The following is a 26797-nucleotide window of genomic DNA, read 5'->3' as shown; positions in this document are numbered from 1 at the left end:
AATGTCAGTTCAGGTCTTCTAAACGCCTACAGCCATCTGGGAGAGTCAAGTTAACCAAGGTTTTGGGCTTGTACGTTCAGGTGAGACAAACTGTTAGGATCATCTGGGAGGTGTGGAGTAGGGCACGTACCCAGGCTTGGATGGAGCAGGCTTCCTGCACTGAGCAGAGCCTGCAGCACCTCATGGGTACTCTCCTGGGACAAGTGCAGATGGAAGGGGTGTAAGGACTAAGGTCGGGATGGCTAACCAGCTTGAAGGGATGGTAGGGAGGACCACGGGGGAAAATCCACCAGTGAGTTTCTTATCGTGTGACTGAAACGCAACCTTCAAAGACAGTGAGCATGAGCAAAGAGAGCTGATGACAGACCACACCCACTTTCCAGGAGTGAAGACCCTGTCTTCCAGCCAGATGTCTGCTGGGGAAACATACTTATCCCTAGGGATAAGAAGTCGAAATAGGCATACATACTCCCATTCTATTGTTTCTTATCAAACACTGCAGAAGAAATTAGTTTTGTGGTATATACTATAGGGGTTCGTAATGAGCCAGGTTCATACCCACCCAGAGGTGAGACAGTCAGTTTCCTGCCTAAATAGAGGGGGTATTCCTAAAAGAGAGCTATGACTTTGTGTGTTTCGATGGATTTCACTTTACTGTGCTCTACTGGACACCCAGGTCACAGAGAGGTGGTTTTCACTATCTATTTATTAATGAACTCAATCTTCCTAAAACAAAGAGTTACCAAGAAGGAGTTCTCCAGGCCAAAGAAGAAGTAGGCAGCACATGACTCTGCTCTATCTAGTGGCTCCTTATCCACTGCTTTGGACAAGTCTACTGCTCTGATAATTTTGGGGGAAAATAACTATAGATACAGTTCGATGTAAGGTTCTTGCCCATCTTATATAAAGACGAGTCTAACCTAAGTACATTTAATACGTTTATTTATATATTCTTACACCATTGCCTAGGAGGCTTTAAGTCACATTTGGACATCCAGGCTTCTATTTTCTCTGATAAACCATTGTCCATGTCGATTTGGCCTTCCACACAGGAGACAGCACAATCCTACAAGGCAGGCTCAGGAGTTTCTACACATACAATGTCCTATGCTAGTGTCTTCTCTTTCTTTCTTCCTTTTCTGTCCTCTTGAGAAGGAATCAGTGTCTGGAGAAAGCCTGCTTATTCCCATTAAACCTTGAGTTCTGCTGGAGAAAGAAGGCTTCACAATGTTCCTAGACCTTGCACATGCTTGATTTATGTACATCATTAGCAGCATAGAACACAGTTAGAATATACTGCTCTCTTCCTTTGGAAGTACTTAGAAACATTGAGAGTAATAGAGCCTGGGCTGAGGTTTATTTTCTGATAAGCTTGGGATGTGCCTCATGTCTCCATCCCACTGTGTTGTACAGAATTTTCTCTGTGTTTTGGGCACTGGAAACCTCCAGAAGCTAGTCCTTCACCTCCCTACCCATGTAGAGTCTATTCTGAACATGCTAAGAGGAAGTATTTCAAAAAGTTGTGTCCAGACTCCCAGTGGACCAGCTCAATTTCATATCAACTGTAACTTAGGACCATCCAGAATCTGACCCTATACTCTGCCTGGCCCTGCCCCAAAGTGATTGCTAAGTCCCAAGACAGACTCTTCTAGAATATGCAGTGATAAATATCTCCAACCATCAGTCCTGCACCTCTTGTCCAGACTTGAGGACAGCAGATGGCTTCTATATAAGCTTTGTATCAGTCCTTCAAACTGTAGACTGTCCACTATAAACAGAGGATGTTCAATTGTTTAGGGTGGCATTTCCAGGAGTGATTTTCCTTTGAAAGAGTAGTGGAAGACTTTTTTAACCATAGAAATACTAGAGGTGGTGGAAAAACAGGTGGTTTTTTGTTTGTTTGTTTTGTTTTATTTGTTTTGTTAACGTGATACAAATTGGAGATATCTGGAAAGAAGAAATCTTAGTTGAGGGATTGCATTTATCATATTGCCTGGAATCAAGTGTGTGTGGGCATTTTCTTGATGAATGATTGATGTGGGAGGAGCCCAGCCCCCTGTGGGTGGTGCCATCCCTGAACAGGTGGTCCTGGGTGGTATAAGAAAGCAAGCCATGGAAGCCAGGGGAATGAGCCCAGAAGCAAGGCTCCTCCATGGTTTCTGCCTCTGCTTCTCTTTTGGTTCTTGCCCTGACATCCCTCAGTAATGGACTGTGATTGGGAAGAGTAAGACAAACAACCCCCCTCCTTCCGAGTTGCTTTTGGTCATGGTGTTTATCCGACTAGAATACTAGGGAATGGGGACTGGTGAGCTGTATTTTCAATGAACTACAAGTGGAGGCATAAAATGTCCCTGCAGCCTATCACTGCACTCAGTTCATTGATCCTACTCTGATTTGATCCCACTTGATGCTTAGCAAGAAATCCTTTAATGAAAAGTAGCCAACATACTCAAATTCAGAAAAAAAATGAGGAAGGAAGAAAGATGCTGTATAGTTCAGAAGAGAGAATGCTGAAGACCAGATGAAAGAACAGAGTGCCTATCAGGGCATCTATATCTGGGGAATAAAAGAGAATGGAGAATGTGGGCAATGAACCATTTCAGAATGTATCGGAATTTCAGGACCCCAACCTCCTTCCCTGCATCATTAAGATGGGAAAACACTGAGTACCAGGTATTCAGTGGGCCTGGCTCTCCCTAAACTAGCCACTCTTCCCACCAGGAAGTTCTTATCTACTAAGTGAAGGTGAAAAGTGATCGCCTTACTGGAATAGTTTCACTTGGAATGATTTGAAAGTCATGAAAGTTACCCTAAGAACACTATCACAGAGCTGAGCTATATTCCTTCAGCCTTTTCTTTTTCTGACATAAGCGCCTTAATCATCAACCTTTCTGACCCAGAACTGCAGAGGAGACCGCAGACCTTCACCGGCTGTTTAAGTCTGGAGTCTTAGAACATTGGATAGGTGCTCAGCAGAGAACTCTTAACTTATATTTACTTTATGACCTTGAATAAATCCAACCATCAAGTTTGCTAACGCCAACAGCTACTAGAAAATGAAGAGCTTTGACTAGATGGTTTCTTGATCCCATCAAAAGCGTAATCTGTGTCATTACCCAAAACAAATATCCTCATGAGAGACGTACTTAATCATAGCCAAGAAATAGGACAGACAAACGAGTCCTCAAACTTGAAAAGGCTTCTGCGGGGATGACACTGATTAAACTGTCATTAGCTCAGAGTCTCTGAAGGACCCTTTGCTAAACACTAATGACGAAAGAGTCCAGACCAATTTCCAGACCAAGACGCCAGTATTTCTTTTTATTCTGGCTTTTCTGTATTGTAACTTCATAGTTCTAACCCAATGAGTGCTGTTTGTTGACTTTCATCATAGTCGACCCCAGTGGACAACTGGAGGTCCATCAGCATCCTGGTGCCATGTTTTTCTTACACTGCAGGAGGATGGCTGCATCTGTCTTTCCTTTGAGGATAGAGACCTGTGGGTTCTGGAAGCTTTGGCTGCAGGGCTGGGACAGCCTGACCCCTAGAGCCAGCTATTGGATTTGCATTTTTTTCTTAGGCCACTGGTGCCAACCTGGCAGCTGACCACTAGCTTTCTGTCCCCCAAACCCAGCAGAGTAGCTACTTGAGAGGACACTGTGAGCAAGACCAGCCTCCTGAAGACCTGGCGGGAGCAGCGCAGGGCAGGGCAGGGCAGGGGGCAGCCCAGAGGGCTCGCACATACTCTTTGTCGAACTTGGTACATGTTTCTTGTCAGAATGTCCCGCATGGACTCCACGTCTTCAGGGGAAAGCCGCTTGGTTCCCTGTATCCTCTCAGGCCTGGAAACATTATTGGAGAAAAGCCATTATTTTTTTTTATTTGGGCAAGAAGTGGGGCTTTGCCCTGTCCTGTCCTAGAGGAATTCCTAAATTCCAGGATCAGATTTTTGCATACTCATTCCTGCCATCTTAGCAAATCAATTTCAGGTCCAAACATATGTTTTGATTTAAAGCGTTAAAAACATTTTCTCCCTTACATGGTTTCCACATGGTTATTATTGCAACCCATTTTTAAAGGGGTGAGGGGCTCAGGTCATGAGCACCAACTAATTTATAAAATACAATACAAGTCTATCCTTTGGAAAAGATGCCATAAAATACAATCCCAAGATTTAACTGTTAAATTTAATAGAAATAAAAACACTCAATCAACATTTCAGAGTTTTTTGTTAGTTCTGTGCTCACTGTTACATGGATGGACAACAAACCGTTCAGAGTCCAGCACCATCCACACCACTCCATTTTGAGCCCCACTGGTATGTTGGGTTATTGAGGCTACAGGAGCAAAGAAAGCTTTCTGGGAATTGTGCAGTTAGAGGTCTGCGAGGGTGAGTTTCATTGTCAGCTTGAAATGACCTGGAATCCCCTGAGATAAGGGTGTTAATGAGGGATCGCCTAGATCAGGTTGGCCTGTAGACAAATCACTGGAAGATTGTCTTGACTGCCTTAACTGCTGTAGGAGGACCCAGACTGAATGAGGAAGCCCTGTTGCCTGGCTTGGGGCCCTGGACTGTGTAGGAGTAGACAAAGGTGGCTGAGCACTGGACATGCATGTATCCCTTCTCTCTCTGCTGATTTGACCATGGTGTCACTAGTTAATTTAGGTTCCTGCCTTGACTTCCCCACAATGAGGGACTATAATCTAGAACTGTGAGTTAAGATAGCACCTTCTCCCTACATTGCTTTGAATCAGGGTATTTTTTTTTTAAATCACACCAATGGTAACCAAACTAAGACAGGGCCTTATTTATGGTTGAGGAATAACTAGAAATGGGAATCACATTTTCTAAACAGAATTAAACTATCTGTACCATGGAGGTCAACCCAGCTGAGGCACTGGGCACCCAAAGAGCTTAAAACTTAGCCTTAGGGCCAGGTTAGCAATCAATGCTCAATTGTCCCCTAGGATTTCAAAGCCAAGACGTTGCTATGAAAAGAATTCTCATGTGACAGATGTATTTGATTGCAATCTAGTAGCAGTAATTGAGAACACCTTTTTATTACACTGGAAATTTACATTCACTCTAGAACTTGGGTATAAAAAAGGAACTGAAAGCTCAAGCTTCCTTTCAATATAGCCACCTTTCTAACACCATGCTATAGCCCATGGTGCTGCCTGTTTCTTGGAAGCATAAAGGACCAAAGGTTTCAGTATCTCCTTTGCCATGTTGTCAGGATGATGGGTCACAGGGATAAATCAATAACTTCAATACAAGCTACATGTGAAATACTGTCCCCAAAACCTTACAGCCATTTAACAATAAAGTTGTCTGGATGTAATGTGCAATTGATAAAATAAAGAGCCTTTATATGAGGTATCATGGTATGCAAGGGCTTTAGTTAGAAATTGCTATCTGCAGAATGACACCCTTCCTACATAATGATCAAAATCAGAGTTTTTCTGTTTTAAGTTGCAAATGTCACTTGTACTGATATTTGGATGCCACCCTCAATGATCTGAACTATATAAATGTAATTGTACTAATGTCCTCTAAATGAAATTTATTCTTATTTAGGTACATCTGCTCACACAATCTGAACACATTCCATCATTGTGTGTGTGTGTACATGTGTATGTATGTGTGTGTAATGGATTACTAAACAGAAACACCAGCTAGTCAAACATTTCTATGTTGTACATTCATATAAAACAAATAGGAAAAAAAACCACTGATAAAGGAAATGGTAGGTGAAACTTGATATAGCAGCAGATCAGGCTTGGCATTTTCCCCAGTGTGTAATTGACCACTCCAGGAAGAACCAGGCTTAATTAAAGTCCTCTTGGGTTGCTGGCTAGAGTGAGTAACACAGGACTCTCAAAGCTGTGCCTCTCCCTGACTCACACCAAGAAGTGGTAGCTATAATTATACAAAAGTGCTGGGTAGCCTGAACCAGGAGGTGCCTGGAATTGGCTTCATGTCACTTCATGAACATAGACATCCCCGGAATACTTACATCACAGGTGCAAGAAAGACACACTCCTTAGAAGACAGTGTTACTGGAGATCTTTAGGACCAGTAATTCAGAGGGTCAACTGCACAGCTCTTGTCTCTGGAGCATTCATTTATTACAGGTAAAGGGAATCTCTAATGCTAACATAAACCAGGAAAATCTAAATCCAATTGCATCTGAATACAATGTTTACATTTCTCATAAATTCTCTCCTTCTGCTTCTATCCTTCTTTTATTTCTTTCATGAAATGCTATACTAATGTAAAGAGACTTTAATTGAATTACAAAATCTAATAAACACTATATTCACACCACAGTAAGAATACCCAAAGATCTACTACTGAGCCCTAATTCTTTGAGAATACATCTTTCAATATCCCAGTCATGAAGTATTCCTTATCAGATATTCCATCTGCATGGCTACATACAGTACTCTTCATTAGTTACTCTGTCTGCATGGCTGCATGCAGTACTCCTCATTAGTTACTCTGTCTGCATGGCTGCATGCAGTATTCCTCATCAGTTACTCTGTCTGCATGGCTGCATGCAGTATTCCTCATCAGTTACTCTGTCTGCATGGCTGCATGCAGTATTCCTCATCAGTTACTCCGTCTGCATGGCTGCATGCAGTATTCCTCATCAGTTACTCCATCTGCATGGCTGCATGCAGTATTCCTCATCAGTTACTCCATCTGCATGTCTGATGCAGTATTCCTCATCAGTTACTCCATCTGCATGACTGCATACAGTATTCCTCATCAGTTACTCTATCTGCGTGGCTGGCTGTCTTGCAACTTTTTCAAAGGCCACTGCAATGTCCATATCTAACATGAGTGAAGTGTGCTTTATTGGATACACACATTCAGTCACAGAATTTACAACAGAAACTACATCCCATAGCTTCTTGTCAGAATACAAATACAAGAATGTAACCTCATTAATGTGAAATTGACTAAAAAATTTTATACTACAATGAATTTCCCTAATCATCATAAACAAACAAACAAACAAGAGGCTGGAGAGGGGACTTGGTAGTAGAGAACATTACTACTTTTTCAGGAGACCTGAGTACAGTTCCCAGCACTCACATCAGCACCAAGGAGATCAAATGCTTCTAGTCTTGATGGGCACCTGCAGTCAGGTACACCTGATCACATACAGACACTCACACAGATACACAATTTAAAAAGAAAACAGAAAGAATATGACATGCTCAAACTCCTGAGAGTTTAGAAATAAAATGATTTAAGATTACAAAACTGTAGTAGTTATCCAATAATTTTATAGCTATTTTAATACAATAGTACTAATATCTATAAAATTATATATATGTATATAACTGAGATAAAGTTTTGTGTAGATCAGGCTGGCTTTGAACTTATTCTCTTCCTACCTCCACTTCCCAAGCTCTAAGATTATAGGTTCCACTACCATACCCAGTTTATGCTGGGAATAAACTCAGGGCCTCATGCATGCCAGGCAGGTACTCTAACAACTGAGCTATATCCTCAGCCCTAAGCCAACTGTAAAAAGAACACGGTGTTCCATTTATTTGCCTGCTGTGTGTGTGCAGATGTATGTGTTGTGCACACGTGCAACCGTGCACATTTGAGGTGAGGGGACAATTTGTTAAGAGTTGGTTCTCTCCTTTCACCATGTGGGTCCAGAGGATCAAACTCAAGCTGTTAGGTAGGTGCCTTCATCCCCAGAGCCATCACACAAGCCCATAAGCTTCATTTCAACACTTATCAGAGTCAGTATCTGTTTACAATGTCTAACAGACTACCCCTCCTGTGCGAGAGGAACCGCTCTACATTTGAAATAACAGTAGAAATGCATATCCCAGCTCTCCCATAGGATGGTCTGGGGATTCAAATAGGTACTACTAGGAAATATTATGCCTTGAGGAAAGCAATGGGATCCCACAGTTCCAACGTCCTCCCAGGTGTATGGGAGTCAGCCCTGGAAGTAACCTTCTCCTAAAGGTCCAAGAATTTGGAAATTAAACTGTTGCATAACAATTGCTTAAAGTCACAAAGCAGAACTATATGTGCATTTGGCTATTACCATCTCATATTGAATGCTAAGAGGCACCTGAGTACACAGTTCTTTTTCCTATTATTGTATGAAGGTTTGGTTTGCATTTTGTTTTGTTTTGTTTTAAAAAATTGGCTGCTTTGATCTTAGGAGAGGAATTCCTTTTGTCTTGGTGTCCTACAGATTTCCAGCAAGATCAAATAAATGTTAAGTTAAATACTAAAAATGTATTAAACATCAGCTTTAACAAAAATCTTTCTCACTCCAGTTAACTTACTTGACAGGGCTATATGAGGTGGAAAAACCCCTTACCTGTAAGCCTCTTAGGAATCTTGGATCAATGTCTGAAGAAATGATTGACTCAAAGTGAATAGGGAAGTGTGCCAAATAAAACTGGTTTAAAAATTGCCTTGTGGTCAGATTTGAAGCAGTTGCTTATGGCTAATAATACATTGTGATGTTATACAGAAGTTCAAAATACGTTTTAGACCAATAGACTGAAACATAGATGAGATTCTAGTCTGAGATAAGAGATAAACACCCTCACATTCCTAGACCAAGTGCTCACATAAGTATCAAGCAAACTGATGGAGGTAGTTTCTGTCTACAACTGTCCAGCCCTCCGCTATCTCTGCATTAACTGCAATTCATTCTTTGATGGGTAGGCCACACAGCAGGAGGTCACATGTGACACACTGCTCCTACAGTCACATTGATTCCTATTCTTTATTATACGGCACTGTGTGATCTCTTATATTAATGGGATGGCTTGTCCATGTTTGGAATCTGGAAGGGCAGCACTTATGTCTGTCTTCACAGTGTGTTTAGGACACACACACTAGGTGCCAAAGCAAGCAGGACATGAGCTAAGGTACATAGTGTAAGGGATAGCCAGAAACCTTGGACAAAAGTAAGATTTGCATGCATTGTTTTAAAAAGTGAAATGAAACACAAGGAGAGAAACTTCAATGGATAAAATACGAACATGTTGAATGAAAACAGAATCAGCATTCCTGGTTTTTCCAGCCACCTCTGGCTCCACTGTGGCTCTGGACAGCATTGCCAATAAATATTTGATAGCACATTCCCATTTTAGCACTGGGCGTCTACTTTTAGTTGCATAATGGGCAGCGCAACACAGACAAACAGGCCACTGAAACAATCCCAGGGATAAACAAGGCACAAAGCTTTCTGTTTAGACTGAGTGACTTTAGAGACACTTGTTTACATCTTCCTGGGTCATGGAAGAAGGTGCTGGTGTTTCTGATTCATTAGCAGGTCGGGGGGGGGGGGGGGGGGGAGGTGTCACCTGTGAAATAACACTCAGCCAGTTTATGCCAATTTTATTGGTACCTATTCTTAGCTCTGTTCTCAACTCGCTTCCCTGATGTGAGGACATAATTGAAGCTCATGATCAAGTGTCATTATCTGAAGACGATGACAGCATGGAGAAGCTGGCATGTCCTTTCCCTAAATATATGCTGTGATTAATTTTTGCAACCTATAAGCCATCGCTTAGAAGAAAGCTGGGCGTCTTTGGGAGTTAATTCTTGAAATACTGAGGGAGCTTCTGTAAAATGTCAGACAATTAAAACGGTTTTTAAAAATATCTATCTAGCTCTGGGGACAATTGGTTACCAGATGGTGGAAGACACACACCAAATAAGGCCTCTCCCCATGCCTTGCCTCCACACTGAATCTGTATAGTCTTCTCTTCACCTAGGAGCCAGCCAGCATTCTGGTCCTGTTCCAAGCTGGTCTCAGGGATTTGCGACGCATCTCACAATCTCATATACACTCTTTCTATTGCAAACCCCTCTTTAACTTTAAAGAGCCATAGGCTACCACACCTCTTACTAATACCTCATCTCCTCCCTGCCTTGATTTAGATGAAGTCCTTCTCAGAGATCCATGTGTAAGAGCTTGGTCTCCAGTGGCAGTCTTGGGAAGTCTCTGTGAGCTTTTGAATGGTGTATTCTAGGGAGAAGTTTCTAGGTCATTGGAAGTGTCATCTCAAATGGGAATTATAGAACTCATCTTAATCCTTCCTTTCTCTCCTTGATTAAGAATATGCACCTTCACTAGGGTGCATGCCTCTCCCACTCTGTTGTTATCAAAGAACCATAGACTTGATCTTAGCCTTGAACCCCCAGAACTCTGAGCCCTATCTAACCTCCCTGTACTTTTACAAGTAATCTACTTCATATATTTCATTGTAGTGACAAAGGAGGCCCTCCCAAATCCAAGTCAGCATCCCAGACACCTAATATCTCTCTCCACGGAAGATAGGAAGAGAAATACAGTTTGCACAAAATACAACAGGAGAAAGAATAGAACCAAGTGAACAGAGCTTGTAGGAGAGACATTTCTAACCAAGGAGAAAAGTGTTATAAAATAATCCTGCCATTCTATGTCTTTGCTTGGAAGATGGCATATAATGTAAAGAAGGCAACTGGGTTAAAGCAATTCCCCCACACTGGTGAAACATGTCAAGCTTGAAGTAAAGCTCAAAATGTCAAGAACTAGACAATATTATTCCATGATTCTTTCCTCAGAGCTAAAGCCCATGTTATAATTGTTTGCTTCTCAGAACACGGCACTTCTGAAAAGTGGGGGGCCTCTATGAGATGGTATCCAGTGGGGAGGGCTTCAGGCCTTCGGGGACCTGCTGTTGAGTGAAACACTGGAACGTCCAGCTTCTCCTCCATGAGGTGAATGTTTTGCCATAATGGTGACCATAATATGCCACCTCACCTCAGGCCCCAAAGCACCAACCAGTCATGGACTGAACCACTTGCCTCCTACTGTGAGCCCCAATAAACCTTTCCCCATCTTCAAGTGTTCGTTACAGTTCAGAATGTTAATTGCCACACTCATCTTTCTGCCTCTTCCCTTCTGCTACTTCTTTCAAATGGAGCCATGACTTAGCCCTGAAATTCAGTTATTGAAAGTTTAGATCAATGTGTGGGTTGCAAGCCTCGTGTGGGTCACATAATGGACGTTTACATTACAATTCATAACAGTAGCAAAATTACAGTTATGAAGTAGCAACAAAATATTTTTGTGGTTGGGGGTCACCACAACGAGAGGAACTGTATTAGAGGGTCTCCCCATTAGGAAGGTTGAGAAACACTGGTCTAGATCAAAAAGCAGACAGAACTCACTGATAAGGTGTGGGGAAAGCTGCTGAGGTCAGTATTCCGGTCTCTACCATCTCAATGGCCTGTTTCATCTCAAGCTTCTTATACAAAGAAACGATGCTTGATTTCGGCAGGTTCCTCCGGATTAGGATTTTCCGTAAGTATCTATGATCAAACTTCTTGAACCTAAACATTAAAACCAACATCTCCATCGGTATTGTGGAAGTGCAGATTTTTCTTTAAACAAATTACAGCTGAACTCCATTCTGAAGAACACCAGGTGCCTAAAATTCATCACATTTGAACACATTGTACAGAGAAACCCTGTCTCGAAAAAAAAACCATAGTATTTATGTTTTGTTTTGTTTTTAATAAAAAAGAGTAGCCTAGTGGCTTGAATACAATGAAATCAACTAAACAAAAAGACAGAAAAAAGGTGCAATTAGGGTAGAAAGTACACATAAGAGGAGGTCCCCGGGGGGCGGGGGCTAGCCCTACTCAGCTCTAACTGTAAGAACAGAATTGAAGTGGCTGAGGCTTTTGAACAAGCATTGTTTCCTAAAGGCTCCGAACAGCAGCTGCTTCACTTACAGTAATATAGGTCTATTCAGCCAGAACCCAGTAAGTTTAAATTGGCTGCCAGTTAGAGTAGTTTTGCCTCATTGTGTTGCAGATCACTTTGAATCTTGCCAACTAAGGAAAAGAACTGCTCCCTGCCCCCACCAAACATCCCAACGATCTTAATAAAGGAGAGCTAGCTGACTACTGTTGCGAACATCTGGTCGACCCATTAGCCTAAGCTGCACACATGCAATGATGTCTTGGGAGCTGGTCTGGAGTCACAATTTTCAATGCTTCTAATCATTTCACATTCAAAGAGTGGTTTTCTGCCTGCTTTGTTTTTTGATAGGGAACATAACTTCCTGGAATGTTGGCTTATTGTCTAGTGTTTGTTTCCCTGGTTGGTGAGGTTGACAGACACCAACAGTTAAGTCCTCTCTGTGTATGGCAGACTGACCTCCAGAGCTTTGTCATCTTTTTGGCTTTGACCCACCTGTTCTTTTCAAGTAGACCACCCCTTGGCCTTTTGCCCTTTGTTATGAGATGCTGTGATTTCTCCTCAACCCATTGTAATCAGCTCCCCCCACAACCTATCTTCACAATGCATTTGACATTTCAAGATGCTGAGTCCATCTTGACTTGAACTTGTCAACTCATGTGGCTGCCTGCGCCCTGACCCTGTTAGCCACTTAAATCTCTTTATATACCAGGTCATTCCTTCCATGTTGGCTCTCTCCTTCCTCACTTCCTTCCTCTCTGGTCACTTCTCCCTGGCTTCATCTGCTCTTGCATTTTCTCATCAGCTCCACTAGCTAGGGAGTTCTGAGTCCTGTGTTCAGTTTGTTTCCTCTTCACACCTTTGATAAGATCCCACACATGCCCACGATGTAGCTGCTAACTACTTGATGATGCCTTACCATCTGTCTCCAGCCACATTCCTCCAGTTGAGATTAAAAAAATCCATTCAGAAATGTGGAATGTGGTGAGCCAGAAGGCTCTGGGCTTCTCAGAAGAATTGCTGTATATGAATGACTTTTAGAGGTCTCCAACTGGGATTTTTCCAAGCCCTTAATGAGTCACTGAATGCCTCCACAACTTCATGAAGTTGATTATCACATGGTTGCGCTACTGTTGTCAGGAGGATGGGGGTGTTGTCTTTGTCTCCAACTTAAGTATGACTCTCTACTTTTCATTGACCACTTGTGCTATTCCTCTTCAAAGCAACCTGCCCCCCCCTCCACAGCTCTGTCCTAACACTTCTCATCTTCCATTCTAGGCATGTTTCTTGTATAGTACAACTCCGGTCCTTCATCTTCCTGGCTCCCTATTCCTCAAGGAGCCATTGTTAGGCAATGAAACCCTAACCTACTTACTTGTCTCTCACTTGATAGTGACTCCATTGCCCACACACATCTTCAATCCCAGCCTTTAGATGATCCATCAGCTGCCAAACCAAACATGAGAAGATTAAATGTTAGTAAAATATGAACTCTGAAAGGCACACACATATACATACAAACTATAGGCTTTGGAAACTAAGGAAGGCTTTAATTTACTTAAACATAACCTCTTTCCTAGCACTCTGGTCATGTCACTAGAATATGACATGCTTTTCATAGTAATTCCTTCCCTTTGTGATTGAAAGATTCTGAAGATAAACATCTTGATAATTTCCATAAAATAGAGTGAAAATAGTATACCTGGCACTTGGTTTGAATAATACTTTTCTAGGGAAATCTATAAATTTCTCATTATTGAAATCATATGGATGCAAAGTATAATGATTAGGTATTACTTTTACTTCGTTGTGAAAAGAAAATCGAATGTCTAATTTGCACAGTTTCCCAAATAGAATTCTTCAGATGTTCCACTATAATAATAAGCACACTTGTCCACAGTCTTCATTTTTTCCACATGAGACAGGTAGTAAGGGAGGTAAGGGCATAAACACCCAATCTTTATACTTATAAACCAATATATGATCTTCATTTTCATTTTAAAATTAAATCCTTTAGTCCCAGAATTTACAGTTCAACACACAAGTCAATTATACTATGTTTGTTCTGTTCATAACGATTTATAAGAATTTTGGAGGAGATATAATCTTAAAATCCTATGAATAGGTCTATAAATAATTCAAATTAAAAATTATGCATGTTTATGATGGTTTGTTTTATTTTAAAAAAAAATTAAAATGCAAAATTATTACTTAAACCCTTAATTGATCTACTGTCTTCTAATGATAGTCATAACGTTTATTTTTTGAGACAGAGTCTCTCTGTGTAGATCAGGCTGGCCTCAAACTCACAGAGATCCATCTGCCTCTGATCCTCAAGTGTTAGGTCAAAGACTTGAACCTCCAGAGTTGGCCTTAGTCATAACTTTGTAAGAAGGAGAAATAAATGAGGAAGAGGTGAAATACTGAATTTCCATTTAAAGAAGGTTGCTAATTTCTCTTAATAAGGTGATAAGGGTAAAGACAAAAATGTACAATCAGTTTAAGGTACTAACATAGCTTTTTAACATTCTGTCTTCTAATCTGTTAAATATTCTCAAATAATTTTGCAATTTTTTATTTTGATTTCCTGGAATTTAAATGACTTTATTTCATCTGGTATCTATTTGTATGAAATTCAAGGATAACATATGAAGATTTCATGCATCTCTACAGCATTAAACTGATCACAAGTATGATTCCTTTGGTGTAAAACTAAAACAAACAAAAGGTTCTAGTCAAGTTATCCTACTTAGCTTGAGTCTCTGGAGCAGCTATGATGACAGACAGGGCTTCCCAGTCGTTACTTGTACGCAGCCATTTTGGTGGAGACTTTGTGTGTGCTTGTGTGATCATGCAGGTACGCATGGGTAGGTACATGTGTGCATTGAGTGTGCGTGGGTATGTGCATGGGTGTGTATATGAGTGTGTGCGCATGAGTTTGTGCATGGATGAGTGCATGGGTGTGTGCATGCTAGGGTGTGCCCGTATGTCTTTCACACACTAGTTCTTGTTTCTAATCAAGGGAGTCATTCTGAATGTCATAGTTTAGATACCATGCTGAACTCAAGCAGACAAGTAGAAGCCATATTCTTATGAAACAATTACTTCAGCAGCCACTAGGACCACACTGAATGTTAGTCAGTGTGACATCCTTCTGAGGTGTTAACTTGATTAGGCAAATCCCCAGTTATCCAGTCAAGTGATAATTTGTATGTTGCTATGATTGTATTCTGTGGATGCAGGTAGAGCTCACCGTCAGTTGCTTTAAACAGAAGGATCCTAGACAATCCAAGAGACCTGACTAGATCAGCTGAAAGACCTTGAAATCAGAAGCATTTTAGGATTCTCTAGTTAAGAATGCCAGGTGTTGGGCTGGGGACACAGTTCAGTGACACAGTATTTGCCTACCATGTGCAGGACCCTAGCTTCCACTCTGTGACCACAACAGTGTAGGAAGCTGATAGAGGCTGAAGGAGACAAAGAGATCCTTCCCTAGAGGCCCTGGAAGGGGATATTGCACTGAACTCCACTAGTGGGATCCATTTCCAAAGGTCTTCCTCCAAAACTCTAAGGTAACACACTTGCTTTGTTAGAAGCCACCACAGTTGTATTAATTCCCTGAAGCAGAAATAGCAAACAAGTCCAGTCCTTTTTAGTGGAGCTGGAAGGAAAGGGGTCTACGAGTCTCCTGACATGTATACAGTCTCCTGGAAGCTCTAGATGACTATCAAAAGTGATACATGGGAAACATTTTATTCATTCATTAGAAAGGACAGGATTAACTTACCCGGATGTGAAGCTCTTCATTGATGGATTCTTTTTTATTGGTCTTTCTGACATCCAGGTACCTGACCAGTGGACCAATTGTGATTCCCTGGGTCATTAAAAAAAAAAAAAAAAAAAAAAAAAAAGGGTTTTCCTGAGGTGAATACTGTGACTATAGAGAACCATTTTATCATCAAAACTATAAAATGCCCAATCTGTATGTGCTTGTTTCTATTTTCTATGGGATTAAATGCATCAAACTTACTTCAATTCTTAGTTCTTCTATACACACCAACAAAATATATGTTATAATCTATGTTAATACAATATCTTGATGTCTTTAAAAATAAATCTTCATTGCCTCATTAAGACCTAACTTCCGCTAAAACAAAACATTGTGTTAGCGAGTACCAGTTGCTGTCACATTTTCCAAGATAAACAGAGTAACAGTTGTTCACATCTCACCTGGGAATATTTTTATCACTATGTTGGATTGACTCAAAGACAATGTATTTCAGAAGTTAAAACTTTACCATGAACATGGCCTCTAAGTAAGTTAGAATCTATTTAGACTCTATTTTAGAGGATGAATCGGAATTCTAAACACCAGATATAGCATCTTTATTTACATCTTACGAATTTAGTATGTAGCTGTGAAAGATGTACATAATTTAAATATGAAAGAAGTCTACCAACCTGAAAAAATACAGTAAAGTATGTAACTACTAAAGTAGCAGTAATAAATAATTTCTTCCTAGGAAAAAGGGACAGAGGAAGCAAAAATGCAAGGGAAAAGCTTCCAGCGCCTCTCACACCACTGTAGAAGATTATGAACTGGTCCTTGATGGAGAAGGGAAAAGTCCGAAACTGGTTACTGACATAGAAGAGAGCAAATACGCCTGGAAAGGGGGAGATATGTATTAGAGCAGGCAGCGGGACATGAGTGGTCACGACGCAGAGACTAAGCAAGGTAGCCAGATTCTATCACACCCAAGATCACTCATCTCAATCAGACCCTCTCTTAAGGCTTTGCATTTGTGGGATATTTTGGTTCCTCCAGTTAGAAGTTTTCCCAGCCCAAGCATTTTGTATGTGTGTACGTGTGTGTGTGTGTGTGTGTGTGTGTGTGTGTGTGTTTAAAATAATAAAAATCTTGATTTAAAATAAATACGGGGTATATATTTCTAAACTGTATCCACACTTGTGGTGCCTTTCAAAACCAATTAAAGAAAGGATGTCTGTGGAATAAAAACCTCTTATCTCGTGTTCTCCGGAGATACCTTCAAGAGGTCTGTAGTTTGAATGTGAGGGAGATCGGTGACTGTGGACAGTACGTGATGGGCAGATCCGTTCTGGATGACCTGGTGCTTGAGGTTCATGTAAACAAACAAGAAAGTTTGCAAGGGTTTGGGGTTGGAGATGGGCATGGGATACTTCTTACTGTCCTTCCGTGTAGTAATTAAAGGAGGGTGGAAGGCAGGGAGCTTGTGCAAAGTACAGAAGTGTTTTTCACTATAAGGATTCGCCCTGGCTATTTGTGCCACATGAAAGCCACCACTGACATACTGGTTCTGGGCAAGAAAGGTTTCTGTGCTAAAGCTTTGAGTGGACCTTCCAAAAGTCCCCATGGGCTCTCTTTATGTCCCCATGGGCTCCTATCCCCACATCTCACAGAAAGCATTTTTCCTATCAGGCATATTAGACTACAACGGACAACAGAATTCATGTGTTTTTTTTTTTTTTTGTTTGTTTGTTTGTTTACTTTTTTTGGTTGGGTCTCTCTGAGCTTCTCTTTACCTACTAGTCATGTGACCTTGGGCAAAATTCCACATCATCCCATATCATCAGATACCAGAGACAAAGCACAGTCAACCCTCAGTTTCCACAGGAGACAGGGGCCAGGATTCTCACAGATGCCCATGTCCATGAATGTCCAAGGCTGTTTCTATTGCATGAAGAATTTGGGTCTAGCCTGTACACATTCTCTTGGATACTTGGAGCTGTCTCTAGATTGTTTACAGCATGGTTGTTATATTGTTTAGGAAATGATAACAAGAAATAAAGTCTGCACATGTGCAATGCAGATGTGTTTTCTTTCCACAAAATTATTGTTTTGTGATTGGTTGAAATCACACCTGCAGAGCCCACAGACACAGAAAACCAAGTGTACTTACCTAAGGAGGGTGGTGAAAAGTTAAACAAACACTATTCTCGTAAAGAATAGAGAACATTGCCTCATATCCATAAGCCTTCATAGTCATTAGCTATGGTTAGAGACAATGAGTTTGAATGGAGAGAATAGGCAATGATCTGTTTTCTCACACTTGCTCTCAGTCATGTGACCTGCCCAAGCCAGTCACTCTCTCAACAGTGGTCCATGAATTCTCTCAGTTAAAGGACTGTAGTGAGGAACTGGATAATCACCAAGGGTAACAGAACCCCTCTATCCAGATGGCTCATTTTCCTGTTTGCTTGGTTGAATTTTTCTCATTTCACTTCTCTTGACATTAGTACTGATTCCCTGTAGATCTGTTGAATATCATAACAGGAAGAGATTGGTAATTTTTATCCAAACCTGTTATTTTTAGGCTGAGGAGCAAGACTTTAAATAGATAAATGTCTGTCCAGCTCCAAATAGTGAGTCAGGAATCACACCAAAATTTGATGTGATATTTTCAGTTTATATCACAACAGCTTTGATTTTTTTCCACCAAAAATTAGCATATATTCAGCTCATCTTATTACTATTTTAATATTTCTATATTCTTGTCATTTAAAAAATTAATATTTATTTTATCTTATGTTTATAAGTGTTTTTCCCCCATATACAGTGTCCACAGAGCACTGGATCACCTGGCACTGGAGTTACAGATGGCTGTGAGCTATCATGTGGGTGCTGGGACTCAAACCCAGGTCCTCTGGAAGAGTAGACAGTGCTCTTAACAGCTGAGCCATCCCACCCCTCTTGTCATTCAGTTTTGCATCCTCAAAGCTATCATAAATTAATTTTAATGCATATATATTAAAAATTGGCTGAAAACAATTGGCCACATTGTTTAAAATATAATTTCTATAAGAATCTCTCTCTGCCTCTCTGCCTCTGCCTCTGCCTCTCTCTCTCTCTCTCTCTCTCTCACACACACACACACACACACACACACACACACACACACACACACACATATTCCTATGAGTCTGGTGGTACACAACTTGCTTTAACTCCAGAACTCAGCACATTATCGGTGGGTTAACCTCCATGAGTTTGAAGTCAACCTGATTCATATAATGAGTTTTAGGGTAGCCCGGGCTACACAGTAAGATCTTATCTCAAATATATTATATATAATATATATTAGAGATGGGCTTCCTATGCGTACAACCTTGCTTCATTTGTGTAGTAAATACTTGTTTTGATCTCAGCCTCTGCTCCTTTTGTAGAATCATATTTACTATTCCAATAAAAGGGCAGCATATATATTTCAGCTCAGTGCTAATGCTCTTTTCTAGCTCCTGAAATAGGAGTGCATAGCAGCCATTGGATCTTTTTCCTTATAATGGGAATTTTTTTCCAGAAGTCAGGTTATGTATAGTATTGCTCTCTTTACTAATTAATGTGATAATTAAGAGTGCTCACCCTCTCTCTCTGTTCGTGTGTGTGTGTGTGTGCTGTGTTTGTACACAGAACCAGAGTGGGTAGAGGTCATTGCCTTCCTTAATCTTTTTTTTACCTCATTTTTGAGATAGAGGCTTTTGCTGAAACTGAAACTCACCGAGTGGTTGGACTGGCTGACCACAAACAAGCCTCAGGGATCTTCCTGCCTCCCTCTTCCCAGCACTGGAATCCCAGGATGGGTAGCAATTCCTGGTTTTGAGGATGAGGCCCTCACTGTAGTGCAGCAAGCACATTACTTGACTGAACAATCTCCCCAGTCCCCCAAAATGAGCATCTTAAAAATAATAATTCCCTCCTTGATCGTTTGCTGGCTGTATATTCATCACCCCCTTGTCCCTTTGGCCAGCCATACTGTTTATGCCAAGGCTTCCCGACAGTGTTTGCCTTACATAGAGTGCAGTTTGTGAGATCTCACTTGTCCTGTATCAGAAGCGTAAATGCCCGTAGTTTATAATCTATATCTGAGTTAACATGGAAGAGGCTACCAACTGGCAGGGAAGTGGAGCAACACATATATTTACTGAGCTATTTTTAAATGTGTAGATGTGAAAGTGCTTTCTCTCTCTCTTATCAAAACACAAAATACTCCCTGCTCCATCCTCACTTCTGAGGAGAACCTCTAGTCAGCTGGTGGCTCTGAGTCGACTGAGGAGGGCAATAAACTGTTTCTGGTCATTAAGAAGGAGCTGTCTGCATGCCCCTGCGCAAGAGAAGCAGTTAGCATCAGTTCCCTCCTGGTTCAACACAGGGAAAAGGAAGCTGGGGTGGCAAGCTGGGCAGGAGAGTGTTGGAACCCTGGTGTCTCTTACTGATGGCTCTCCAGATCTGGCAGAAGACCAGCGTGAAGCAAATGAACGCCCAGTTCCACTCGTGGTTCTTCCCAATGGTGGACACGCCCATGAAGATGAAGATCAAGGTCTCGCTGACGCTGCTCAGCATCTTCATGAAGTACTTGATGGTCGTATAGGACGTCTGGGACACGTTCTCTTCCACATACTTTTTCATCGTCACCGCACAAGCCGTGATTCTAGAGAAGAAGCAGAGGCTCAGGTAGACACAGCGTTTGTCACACCACCAAGGTTGCCTGCTCAGAGCAAAACAAGGCTGTATAGAGTGGAAGCCCACCTCTGTCCAAAATCAGTGTCTCATCCCGAGTCTGGGGACCTGTCCATCTCTGGCTGTGGAGCACAGATTTGCTCCCTTCCTCTTCAACAAGGTACAGGAAAAAGCAAGTGGAGTGGAAAGGTGGGTGTGACATAGCCTTCACATCAAACACACACACACACACACACACACACACACACACACACACACACTGACATGTCGTTCACTCAAGAAAATCAGAAGCAAAATGCATTTGGACCTTTCTTTCCTCACAGAGCCCTAACTCTGGCTAGAGGATACTTGACTTTGCCTTAAACCAAATTAATTCAGCTCAACAGATAGAGCGCTTAGTATGCTCTCTTTTTTAATCAGTTTTTTTTCTTGTCTCCTGAGTGCTGTCCTGACATAATACTCCATCCAGCTCCCAAGTGGTATTTCTTACAACCATGTTATGTAAATATTTCAAGTTTTTCTTTTCTGGAGCCATTTACCTTGGATGGCAGAAAGAAGGCCCTTTTCTTGTCGTAGCAATTGTGGTCATTTTAAGGAGGGAAAATAATGGTACCTAAAGTCCATATTACTGTATTTAATTGGCATATGGATTTCTATATAATACAATTAAAACTTTCTGCCTGGATAGTGACTAGAACTAATAAGCCAAACTGAGAAGCCTCATTCTAGGAAAAATTTTCAAAGTTACAAGAATATGAGGTTGAACACCATGAACCCAGCTTTATTCTCTCCTGAGGGGAGTGTGGGTTATGATGGGGTTGGAGCAGAATAACAACAAACAGAGCCCAGAATGGAAGTTCCTCATGGCCTTCTTTCTACTTCAAAAATATTTATTATTATTATTATTATTATTATTATTATTATTATTATCATGACTATCTTTTTTTGAGACAGGGTCTCTCCCGGCTGTCCTGAAACTTGCTATTTAGATCAGGCTGGAACTCACAGAGCTCCACCTGCCTCTGTCTACTGAGCGCTTGGAGTAAAGGTGTACACCACCATGCCTGGCTCTAAAATGAATTTTTTGAGGAAGAAAAGAAACTGTTCAGATGGACTTTAAGCTTGAACTGTTCCCAGCTCTTCTTCGAGCCAGCGTTCCTGAACATTTTAAATTGACATTCTGTTTGCTAGACTTTCCTCAGGCAAATGTCGCAGAGAACATTTGTTTGGCAAAGGACCAGAATCAGTTTTCAGAAAGTTAAGAAATCCTCAACCCTATGATGCCTCGGGGGACTAGCTTCAGGCCTTTCCCAAATACATAGGCCATACAGCTCTTAAATTGTCTATTCCCATGGGACTCCATCCATCAATTGTACTCACGCCAGGATGCCAGAGAGATAAAGTGTCTCAGCTGCTAAGTAAGACAGATAGCTGAACATGAAAACGATGAGTGGTTCAATTGCAGAGATATTCTGAGTGAAGCGTGTGATAAATGCAGAAATGAATCCAAAAATGATGCCGAAAAATACTCCCCCACACCCCACGATGACGAATCTGGCACAGCCGGCCAAAATGTCCACAGGTTCTATGTCCTCAAATTTATGCATCTTAGTGAAGGCAATTAGTATGTTGTATAAGACCTGGAAAAATACAAATGAGAGAAACATGAAATAGACATTAGAATATGTTACACGTGGACTCTCTCAACTTTGCATTCAGTTAAACAGAGTTCAAGAGTAAATGGCACAAATATTAACACAGCCACCCAATTTTTAAATGCACTCCAACATGTTTAGACATATCCAGATTCACTGAAAAAAAAAAAAAGGCAAGTATTTGGGTTTCAATAATTGAACGCATGACGAATGTTTGAGGAGGTGGGGATGCTAACTATCTCAATTTGATTATTACATATTGTACACACATATTGAGTTATTGTTCCACCCCATGCACAAGAGCAACTCTTCTAGCAAAGGAAAGTGCTAATAACAAATGAATGCTCGCTGTGTGCCAGTCTCTCGGCTGTGATTCCAGATTCGGTTAATGTATTGCTCCTCTGCTTTGAGCATACGCTTGCTAGTATGTTGCGTCATAAACCCCGTGATTCCTTTCAGCCTTTCCTTTAAAGTGAGCATAAAGTGAGCACAAGGTTAAGCTCCCTCAGCAGAGTGCAGAAGGGACACTTGCAGGGGAAAGGGACCTCTTGAATTTTCTTTAAGTCCCTCTGGGAGGAGTCACCCATGTGAATATGAGGAGTTCCGGGAGAGCCTGCCTGAGTCACATGCCCTGAAAATAATTCCTCCGCAGCCTTGCAGCTTCAGTCTGCTGCGAAACTTTCTACAAAAATCCCGGCATGGGCCATGTGCTGGGTTCTAGCCCAAGCATCACGTTCTCTGCTAGCCCAGTTCAACCTTCTCCCCTGGGTCCAGTCTTCTCCTCTGAAGACCCTCTGCCCACTCTAGAACCCAGAATTTCACAGCATCAGGGTTTCATCAAGTCTGGTCAGGCTTGCCTTTCAGAAAGTGGCCTTTCATTTGCCCAGTCCCTCTTGGCCAGCTCTAGCTTGGCTGACTCAGCCAACTTCTCTGCTATCCACTGGTCAATCCACATCTTCCCCAGTGACACCAGAATCCGTGCAGGATTTTGCACACTGCTAGGCTTCTCCAGGCCCCAGCTTCCTGCTTGTTGCTACATTCGCATTCTTCCTTATATTGACTCTCCAGGAACATAGGGTCTCACACATACTAAGTATGTACTCCACTATTGAGTGCTCATCTAGCATATCTCTAGTCTGTTTTAAATTTGTTTAATTTAATTTAATTTTATTTTATTTTGAGATGGGATCCTAAGAAGCTGCCCAATCTGGCCTTGAAACTCATTTTATAGCCAAAGCAGGCTGTGATGGTTATTCTTCATTGTCAGCTGGGTGGGATTTAGAATTCCCGTGGAAACAGTAATTCTGTGCATGTCTGTGAGGGAGCGTCTAGACTGAGTTCACTGAGGTGGGAAGACCCACTCTAAATCTGGGAAACACCATTCAGTGGCTGTGAGTCCAGGACTGCACAGGAAGGAGAATAAGGACCTTGGCATGAACATGCATCTCTCTCAGCTTCTGGGCTGCAGATACAGAGTGACCCACTGCCTCAAGCTCCTGCCACTGGGACAGTCTCTATGTTTTCTAACAAGAAACCCCTTCCTCCCTTATGGTGCTACTTGTTGGGTATTTGGTCACAGCAAAGGGAAAAGCAACTAATTATAGACCTTAGACTTATAATCCCCCTGCCTCTACTTCCCTTTTAGCTGGGAATACACCATCAGGCCAGAGTACCTCCATTCTTCATTGTAACTTAACAGCTTTTGAGCTCTGGCTCTGGCATTACCTGCAGGGCTGGCCAGAATGACATGCTTCTGCAGATGCTGGCAGTTCGACCATGGTCTGCCGGCTGCATCAGCCATTCCTTTACAGCTGATTTCCCAATCCTGTCCTCTCTGCATCTTTTCTATGAATCACCTCTGTTGATTTCACACACAGGGAGCTTGGCAATTAATGATCATTTACTGATGATTGATTATTTTATTATTAATTATGTGTACATGTGTTTGTCTGAGTGTGGTATGTGCATGTATGAGTGAAACTACATGGGGGATCCAGAAAAGGGCATCACATTTCCTGGAGCTGGAGTTACAGGTGAGTGTGTGTGTGTGTGTGTGTGTGTGAAGAGAGAGAGAAACTTGATGAGGGTGCAGGACACCAAATCCCAGTCCTCTGAAAGAATAGTATGTGCTCTTAACCACTGAGCAATCATTCTGAAGTCATCTCTAGATTGATATCTTACCATGCATGTAATCATGAATAAGGAAAGTACATTGAAAACCAATGTCCCTTCTAGCCTTCTAAGGATATGGGCAGAAACAGTAGCAAGTGGTCTATGAGGAGAATTTCCTTTTCTGAGGATCATGAAGTCACCATGTACCTTGTTTGCTTGACTATAAAGTGGTATGTATGCATGTATGCATGTGTGTACATACATATGTATTTTGTGTATGTATGTGTGCTGGCTAGTCTTATGTCAACTTGACACAAGGTAGAGTTATCTGAAAGGAGGGAACCTCAATTAAGAAAATGCCTCCATAATATCCATCTATAGGGCATTTTCTTAGTTAGTGATTCTTGGAGGAGGGCCCAGCCCATTGTGGGTGGTGCCATCCCTGAGCTGATGATCCTGGGTTCTATAAGAAAGCAGGTTGAGCAAACCAGTAAGCAGCACCCTTCCGTGGCCTCTGCATCAGCTCCTGCCTCCAGGTTCCTGTCTTGTTGAGTTCCTGTCTTGAGTTCCTTCAACGATGAACAGCAATATGGAAGTGTAAGCCAAACAAACCCTTTCCTTCGCAACTTGCGTTTTGGTCAAGGTGTTTTGGCCACAGCAATAGAAATTCTAACTAAGATGGCATGTACCCACTTATTTTCCTACCTAAATTTGTGGCATATCAAAAAATTTACAGCAGGGCCCTTAGCTTTAGAATGTGAGCTGGCAGAGCAGGTTTTCCTCAGAGCAGTTCAAGTATCTGTCAACAGATCTCACTTGATATGCCTCATTGACCACAGGCTGCTGATGGGAGAATGAAAACACCAGGGAAAAGCCCAGGACACACTGAGTGTGTATGCTGGCTGTTTGATTTTAATGGTATAAGCAGCTAGTAGCAAGATTGGCCAGATATAGAACTATGAAGAGATTATGGTAAGGTTTTCTGACTTTTCCCAAAGAGAAGTTTTAACTCATCAGGGGAAGAAAAGGCTGGGGATGATGGAGAAGGAGAAAATACCATGCAGATTTGCTGGAAGCAGTGTGCACTCTCTCTCTCTCTCTCTCTCTCTCTCTCTCTCTCTCTCTCTCTCTCTCTCTCTCTCTCTCTCACACACACACACACACACACACACACACACACACACACGACTGGATGTAGTGAATTTATGAAATAAAATAATGACTTTAAAAATGGGAGGTTTGCTTAAGAACTTTTAAGTCAGATACACACACACACACACACAAAATGTACACTAAAACACAGAAATAATGAGAAAGGAGAGTGTGGCAGATGACCTCCCTGCATGCTCATAATCCCTCCCGCAGAGACCACTGGAAACACTATGAATTTGTCTTTCGTGGTCCTGTTTTTCCTGTCTACGTGATTTGGATCATCAGTTTCTGTATCTGTGGCACTCAGAGTCCCTCAGATCTCTGGCTGCAGAGAGGGACACTCACCAACCACCTATACTTCATTTCCATCAGTTGTTCTCCAGTGAGGACTGAGGTGGCACAGGCACTAAGGGGTGCCCTTTCCAGGAAGACAGATACTCCTCTGACTGGTGTCCTCAGACTGAGGGCTCCCCAAGGGCTAGGTAAACTCTGAAAAAGTCAGCAAGACTGTTCCTGCCGGTTTCCCTCTTTCCTCTCTGTTTCACGCAGTTCAGTCTGCATCTGGCTTTATGGACTGCCTCTGCTCCCTGGCTGCACAACATGAGAGCCTCCCCAATTACACATTGCATAGCTGATACGCTCTAGGGTTCGATCTATGGGTGAGCTAAGCAATATCCATCGAAGGATTTATTCACCAGTCATGTTTTACAAAATTACTCTATAGAGTTCAAGCAAATATTTTTAACGCATGTTTTGGGAAGAGTTTTGATAAGCTTTTGAAGTGTGTGATTCATGGTTTTTGAGTAATTCCAGAAGAAACTGTGCTTGTATCCAGTGAAGTAGCTTAGCCTCATATCACCTTCTAGCTGACCATGGACCAATCCACACATGGGTCTTTGGAACTTTGGATATTGCTCCTTTGGGCTGCATTCACAAAGGAGCGAAGCAGGGCCAGAAAATGGTTCCACAAACCCATAGAAAGTAGATTTGAATGAGGTGAAGTGGGCATTCATTTGACTCTCAAAGCCAGAGGAAATCCATGGAGCATAATTGCAGCTCAAAAATTTGTATATTGTTGCCACAAACACAAACTCCTTTACATAGATTTCCAGATTACAAGTGGCTACACATTCATCGGGACCTATTTTGACCTTGGATTCCAGAGGTGACAGGTATAGAAAGATGACTTGGAACTTTTAGAAGCTAAGTGACCCACACAAATAATAGACTACATTTACACCAAATTCATACTACTCTGTGAAAAAAATGTCTTTACTTTTCAAAATATCAGTCTCTAGTTGTCATTATAATCACAAAAGATTTTTTTATTCATTTCAAATGTATATATTTTTCATGTACAAAGAAACCAAATCTTACAAAGGTCCCTGACACGTGAAGAATAAGACTCATTTGTCCCTCTTGACTTATAATCTCAGGGAAAGGGTCATGCTACCTTTGACAAATGCTCCCAGCCACCCATGACTATAACTGAAGCCATTGTGAACATTCATAAAGCCTATCCAGTCCAAAAAACCCTCAGGAGATAACTAAGTACATCAGCTGACCCACTGAGACTCAGAACTGGAGTGTCAATTCCTAATGCTAATACTTCTTTTCATCTTAGCAACTTTGTT

General features: G+C 41.6%; 1 protein-coding gene across 1 annotated transcript in view; it reads right to left on the bottom strand.

Annotated features, from left to right (window-relative positions):
• The window catches only part of Slc9a4 (solute carrier family 9 member A4), a 55704-nt gene that overhangs the window by 8940 nt on the left and 19967 nt on the right, over positions 1-26797 (bottom strand). The window contains exons 3-9 of the mRNA XM_028865798.2: positions 21625-21884; positions 19998-20215; positions 16212-16414; positions 15538-15624; positions 13126-13196; positions 11216-11377; positions 3746-3842 (exon numbers count right to left, since the gene is read on the bottom strand). Of these exons, the coding sequence (XP_028721631.1) occupies positions 3746-3842; positions 11216-11377; positions 13126-13196; positions 15538-15624; positions 16212-16414; positions 19998-20215; positions 21625-21884 (1098 nt within the window). The remainder of the gene's footprint in view (positions 1-3745; positions 3843-11215; positions 11378-13125; positions 13197-15537; positions 15625-16211; positions 16415-19997; positions 20216-21624; positions 21885-26797) is intronic.

The sequence above is a fragment of the Peromyscus leucopus genome, chromosome 16_21 (assembly GCF_004664715.2).
Source record: "Peromyscus leucopus breed LL Stock chromosome 16_21, UCI_PerLeu_2.1, whole genome shotgun sequence".
NCBI lineage: Eukaryota > Metazoa > Chordata > Mammalia > Rodentia > Cricetidae > Peromyscus > Peromyscus leucopus.
This window is presented reverse-complemented; position numbering and strand designations above follow the sequence as displayed.